The sequence below is a fragment of the Peromyscus maniculatus genome, chromosome 4 (genome assembly GCF_049852395.1).
Source record: "Peromyscus maniculatus bairdii isolate BWxNUB_F1_BW_parent chromosome 4, HU_Pman_BW_mat_3.1, whole genome shotgun sequence".
Classification (NCBI taxonomy): domain Eukaryota; kingdom Metazoa; phylum Chordata; class Mammalia; order Rodentia; family Cricetidae; genus Peromyscus; species Peromyscus maniculatus.
This window is the reverse complement of record NC_134855.1, coordinates 108,214,717-108,221,552: the sequence shown is the minus strand read 5'-3', so window position 1 is coordinate 108,221,552 and position 6,836 is coordinate 108,214,717. Positions and strand designations below refer to the sequence as shown.

Sequence of the window (6,836 nt, the reverse complement as noted above, 5' to 3'; positions counted from 1 at the left end):
GCTTAACTGGCATCAGCTTCCCTTAGTGTTGGGTCTCACTGATTTTCCTGTCAAAACGACTCTGGCTCATCCAACTCTGTTTTCTTTTGCGTAGACCTGCTTTTTGAACAGCCTAGCCTCCTTTAGATAGGGGCAGATGTTAGACATGTAGGCTCCTCCACACCATAGTTCTACCCAGAAGGGGTGCAGAAATATGGGTCCCAACGTGTACACCACGGAAAAAGTCCACACAGGGAGTCATGGCCTCATCCCTGCCTCCCCAAGTTTGGAGCCAAGGGAAACCACTAGTGTGTGGGGTCCAGGGTTGCCTGAACAGGACACTGGGAAGCCAGTTAATTTGGGCTCCTCCCACTCCCCAAATCATGGGAAGCCTTTGCCCTTCCCTTTGAGTGGTAAACAAGGGCTGCAGAGCAAGGATCGAAGTTCATGTGTGGTATGGGAACATGCATGTGTGTGAGAGGAGAAGGGAAGGAATATACACAACAGTAGAGCCTGTGGATCAAGCCCAGGACTCGGAGCCCCACGAATGCCAGCCATCATTTGTGAGGCCTCTGGGTACTCTTTCTAGAAGCTGCCCTGCATGTGTAAGTCTGAAACTGGGCTTGGCCAGACTCTGGTCTGACTCTTGGGGGCTGAGATCCAACAAGGTGCCAGGAGGTCGGCTGTGAGGCCCTGACGTCAGTACCGGAGCTGCCAGGGCCCTGCACTTTCTTGTCCAGGGTCTGGATTTGGCTGGGAGACTCAGATGTGGGCTCTGGAAAACAAAGACAAGAATGAAGGTGTAGAAGATTTTGTCCATTTTCAATCGGAGCCATCTGGAGCTGCCCTGCTATATTTGTAGGTTCTAATCCCATTTAGTGCTGTGAGAACTGTCCCATTGCCCTGGGGTCTGATTTGTCCTTGAAGGGATTTGTCTGCTGCCTGGGGAACTAGAGTTTGAACTCTGGTCTCAGGCTAGTGGTTCTTGCTGGTTTGTTTTTTAGATTTGTTTAAATTTTTTACTTATATTTATGTGTCTTTATATGTATCCAGGAGAAGTCATTGGATCCCCTGGAGCTGGCGTCACAGGGGTTGTAAGCCACCCAGTGTGCGAGAACTTGTGTCCTCTGGAGAGCAGTAAGCACTCTTAACTGCTGAGCCATCTCTCCAGCCCCCAGGGTAGAGCTTTTATCCTAGGCTTTCATAGGAAAAACTGATGCCCCAGTGACAGCAGCCTCTCAGGGTGACGGCCAGGTCAGTCCTGAAGATGACAGGGAGGAGGCGAGGATGACTCTCAGACAACAGCCTCACTTCCAGCTCTTTCGAGTTCTTGACTTCTCCCTCCCCGTAATTCCTCTTCTTGTGGAACACAGAAACAGACACTGTTCCTCTTGTGGATTTACATGTACCACTACCAATTATGGCTTCTAGGCTTTTCTTCTTTCAGAAGTCTGATACAGGCAGAGCCTGGGATGGAAGGAGTGATGCTTTCCTTTCAAAGCGGACAAGCAGAGGGAATAGTGTAGTATCCTGGGGTCCTATTTAGTTTTGAGTCATGCACGCCACACCCCCTGTAATAATGCATTTGTCAGGCTAGCTCCTTCACCTGCATGTTCTGTTAGCGCCGCATCTTTGCACATTGCACTTAGCAAACTCAGAACCCCCAAGACTCCCACCTGCACACTCGCTCCCCTCTCTGAACAACAGTACACATTTTCCTGGCCCTAACGACAATTACATTTAGACAGTTTCTGTTCAAGTGTATTCCCAGTCTATCTGGGTATGATGAATAGAGGAACTGATTCATTCTGAACTTGTTTGGGGCACATGCAGGTAAGGCAAATATTTGTAGTAGAAAAAATGAACATGTGACTTAATCTCTAAATAAAATAGAGACTCCATCAAACTGTGCCTTGTAGTAAGCAGCCCCTCCTTTCCCACAAAACAGACTCCAGGTTGAGACAGAGTTTCTCTGTGTAACAACACTGGCTGTCCTGGAACTCACTCTGTAGATCAGGCTGGCCTTGAACTCACAGCGATCCTCCTGTCCCTGCCTCCCGAGTACTGGGATTAAAGGCGTGTGCCACCATGCCCTGTGTCTATCTTTATTTACAGTGTTTCCCTTTCTAATCTGTATTGTTGCTTTGTTCCCAGTAAAGCTCTGATTACTTCGGTAAATCTGTGTGAGCCCTTATTTCCAGTTCTTTGGCTAAGAGGCCCGGTACCTGCAAATGCCCAGCCTTAGCCCCTGACCACTCATAACCTTTCCTGCACTTGTGGCCACTAAGGGGAAACACCCCATTTGGATTTTTGCATTGAGTGAGATGTAATAAGATATTTTGGACCTGTTTGTTATAGCAGCTAGTATTATTCTGGTTAATCCTCAAAAAATAATGGTGAAGAATACATGAAATGCAACTGCTGGTACATTGGAACACATAAAAATTCTAACCCTTAAATTATTAGTCATTTATTATGCATTTTGTACAGTTCTCTCATCAAAGGTCAACATTGCACAGTGGTACCATTTAAAACAGTTGCTCCTGAGACAATGAGATAACCTCAGACGAGGTCTTTTCATCTTGCTCTTTCCTCTCCCCCACATTGGAGCCTGGTCTATCTATGATCCCTCTTTAGAGACAGGAGACCCTTCTGAGAGAAACTTCTTACCTGTCCCTACCAGCTTATTCTACCCAGTATGTCTCTTTTAAAATTATTATTATTATTATTATTATTATTATTATTAATGTATATGAGTGTTTTCCCTACATGTATGTCTATGTGCCATGTGTGTGCAGTGCCCAAGGACGCCAGAAGACAGCGCTGGACTGTGAGCTGCCGTGTGGATGCTGGGACTAGCACCTGATCCCATGGAAGAGCAGCCAGTGCTCTTAACCACTGAGCTACTTGTTTGGCTCCAGCATGTCTCTCTTTTAGAAACTACAAACACTACCTCTAGCAAGGTTTGTCAGTTTATTCTGTATGCCAGGAGTTCCATTAAGCACTTTACATTCTCTGCTTTCACCATTGCCATCCCATGAGGTAAGCACTTCATATTGTTAATTAATTATCAGTGTCCTTATTTTAAACCCAGATTAGTCCAATTCCACATCATATGCTCTTTACAACTTTCATGTCAACCTGGAAAAAGTTATCATTGTGGAAAAAAATTTACCTTCCTTAGTGAGTTGTAGTTGGGTGGCATTTTTGGAGCTGTTCTGAAGTTTGTCCTCGGAATTTGTGACTATGGCTCTTCCTTTGACAGATTTATGGTTCTTCTCAATTTCACGGAGCTGCAGGAAAAAAAAATGAATTATTTATGCAAGCTAGGGGCATGGGTGTCTGATGCTTAGAGCCCTGGATCATGAACGGTGAGGTAGGACCATGTCTGTAGTTCTTGCTGACAACCTTCAACTGAATGTTATTGGCTCCACAACTAACTGGAGAGTGTAGTGTGTGGCTTGGGTTCACACAGCACTTGAAGGAACATCCAACTTTATTTCAGTGTTCTCCTGTATCTGGGCAGGAGCCAGTGAGGCTAACAGAAGGAAGTCTGGGTGGGGAACTGGCAGCCAGGTACATGTTAGTTTCAGAGGCATGACAGGAAGTGAGATGACAAGACACAGAGATTCGAGTTTGTCAGAGAGAGAGAGAGAGAGAGATCTTTCTAGAGAGAACAGTCAGCTGGGATGTTGAGAGAAGCTGCCTATGTATCAAGGAGACATCATCTCAGGCTGAGGATCAACAATGTGTTGTTTGGCCATTTCTTTTAGTATTTATACTATTAAGATGGCTGTATGTGTGTGTGTGTGTGTGTGTGTGTGTGTGTGTGTGTGTGTGTGTATACACGTGTGCATGCATATGCTTGTGTGCAAATGTGGGAGAGCTAGCGACTGACTGCAGAGCCTTGTGACTGCTAAGCACCTTCTCTGCCACTAAGCTGCGCCATTGGCCTTTCAGATATTCAGCTGTATATGCACACTGTTGAACCCTACAGGGCTGCTCCCTGTAGTGCAGGATTTTAGATTTGGCATAACAGAAAACCACTGAAAGAACACAACTGAGATCACAGAGTTAATCAGCAAGAAATAAGAACACCATTAAGGATGTAGTTCCTGAGAGACTCACCGCTTGGATTTTCTTTCGCAGCTGGGCATTAGCTCTGGAAAGACTTTTTGAAACGGAGTTCAGGTAGTAGATGGCCAGACTGAAAGAGAAAAAGCATATGTCCTATTGTCCTGGGATGTTAAAAAATGACAAGAGCTCCGTGTTTTTTCTAGGGACTCTGGGTTACCAAAGCCTTTTCTCTAGCAGGACAGAGCTGGTCCTACCATCCTAGGTTGTCTGCTCACCATGGAGAGGGGTCTGGATTTTATTTTATTGAGTGTGGGCATGACTTGCACATGTCTAGCTCTCAGTGTTCAGTAAAGGTTTGTAGAAGGAATCACCCTGACTCCAAAGAGGTAGGGCATATCACGGGTTCTTGTCTGCAAAGGAAGCTGGGAATGATTCCTGGAGCTGCCCAGCAGTGGGCTTTGTGTCGAGTATAGTTATCCCCATTCATTGGTTTGGATGAAGTAGTGTTGGGCAGCTAGACAGGCACTAGACATCTCGGAGGCCACGGAGGATGAACACCTCCCTCAGGATCAGCTTTGGTCCATTAAGTGAAAGCTACATCCCCCCTGGTCAAAAGAGTGGAATCTGAGTTCTGCTTCTAACCCTAAGTAGAGATATGACGTTCTAATCTGCTCCAAAGATTAAAGCATCACAATTTTTTAAAAAAATTATTTGCTTACCATGTAAGACCAGAAGAGGGCACCAGACCTTATTACAGATGCTTGTGAGCCACCATGTGATTGCTGGGAATTGAACTCAGGACCTCTGGAAGAGCAGTCAGTGCTCTTAACCTCTAAGCCATTTCTCCAGCCCTAAAGCACCACAATTTATTGTGCTTTTCCTTGAAAGTTAATCTAACTGGGTCTACCAGTCATCTGGCCAGGAGACCACCCTAGAATGAGGAAATCTGACTCATCCAAAGACATGCTGAGGAGATGGGAGGAATAATTATGCCTGAAATGAGACAATGTACTTATACAACCCTGCCTTATGCAGTTGCTTACAGATCTTAACTGCTAAACCTTAGCACTTTTTAAAATCTAATTCAGAAGTATAACTTTTCTTCCTTTCTCTTCTTTGGATACCCAGTCAAATTCTAAATGTGCTTGCCCCGACACCCTGTGCTTTCTTAAGTTGTTTTCTCTGAGTATAGCCTCCCACCTCACCCCTGCTTTCTGCAGCTGCTTGTAGACTTGCATTGCTGACCCAAATCAAAAATGTCTTTGTTTTTTTCTTTTCTATCCCCCTCCTCAGGTAGCTGCCTTCCCTGTTCCCCCTCCTCTTCCTCTCAAATGCTAATAAAATTGTTGAAAATTTTCCTTTTGTGGGATCTATTTATTTATTTTGAGACAGGATCTAACTTTGTAGCACTGGATGCCCTTGAAGTCCCAGAGCTCTGTTTCCCTCCCCAGTGCTGGGATCAAAGGTGTGTACCACCACATCCAGCTCTGAGGCAATTTTGGAAGCTCCCTGACAGCACTAGTCTGGTTCAGTATCAGTACAAATCCTTTCTCAGTCCTCTTGAAACCTCTTGAACTTTGCTGTAGTCTCTTTAATTTATATTTGTTCTATAAAGCATACATTTGCATATAGATATATAGATATGTTACTGTGTACTGTGTGATATGAGAGTTAATATTAATAATTAAGATTAGAATAAAAGAACCTATATTTGCCTTGGCAATGTTGCCAAGGTAGGCAGGATTATATGACAAATTGCTGTCATGAAACAGCTAAATCATATGAATTAATTGTTATTCAATAAGTTCTGACATTGTGGAATGTCTTTCAATCACAACAGATAGAAAAAGAAATTCAATGATAAAACTAAATTTAAGCAGTATTAATCTATAAATCCAGCCTTACAGAAGGCAAAAGAAGGAAAACTTCAACCTGACGAGGTTAACAACACCCAAGAAAACACAAAGAGTAAATAATATCAGACTTGAAAATCAAAAGGGGGGAAAATAATTCATACCACAATAACAAAATAATGGTAACCAAGAAACACTGCTCACTCATGACTCTCAATATCAATAGTCTTAGTTCCCCAATAAAAAGACACAGGTTAACAGAATGGATGTGAAGACAGGATCCTTCATTCTGCTGCATCCAAGAAACACACTTTAACATCAAGAATAGACGTCAACTCAGGGTAAAAGGATGGAAAAAGATGTTCCAAGCAAATGGACCCAAGAAGAAAGTTGATGCAGCCATTTTAATATCTGACAAAATAGACTTCAACCCAAAATGTATCAGAAGAGATGAGGAAGGACACTACATACTCACCAAAGGAAAATTCCATGAAGACAATATTACAATTCTTAACATCTTTGCACCAAATACAAGGGCACACAAGTTCATGAAAGAAACATGACTACAGCCCTTAAACCATATATTGACCTTCACACTATAATAGTGATAGTGTGAGATTTCAGTACCCCACTCTTGCCAACAGACAGGTCATCCAGACAAAAGCTAAACAGAGAAATGCTGGAGCTAACTGACATTATGAACCAAATGGATCTAACAGGTATTTACAGGTCATTTCAGCCAAATACAAAAGAATATACATACTAAGCAGCTCATGGAACTTTCTCCAAAGTTGACCACATACTTGGGCACAAAGCAAGTCTCAACAGACACAAGAAAACTGAAATAACACACTGAACCCTATCTGACAACCATGGATTAAAACTGGATATCAACAACAAAACAACAGAAAGCTTATAAACTCATGA

The 6,836-nt window shown here is 43.4% G+C and overlaps 1 protein-coding gene across 1 annotated transcript in view; it reads right to left on the bottom strand.

The window, feature by feature from the left end:
• Positions 1-431: 431 nt before the first annotated feature.
• Tmc2 (transmembrane channel like 2) overlaps positions 432-6,836 on the bottom strand; it is a 75,381-nt gene continuing 68,976 nt past the window's right edge. Inside the window, exons 17-19 of the mRNA XM_006984559.4 lie at positions 4,108-4,186; positions 3,155-3,272; positions 432-754 (exon numbers count right to left, since the gene is read on the bottom strand). Of these exons, the coding sequence (XP_006984621.1) occupies positions 537-754; positions 3,155-3,272; positions 4,108-4,186 (415 nt within the window). The 3' untranslated portion in view covers positions 432-536. The remainder of the gene's footprint in view (positions 755-3,154; positions 3,273-4,107; positions 4,187-6,836) is intronic.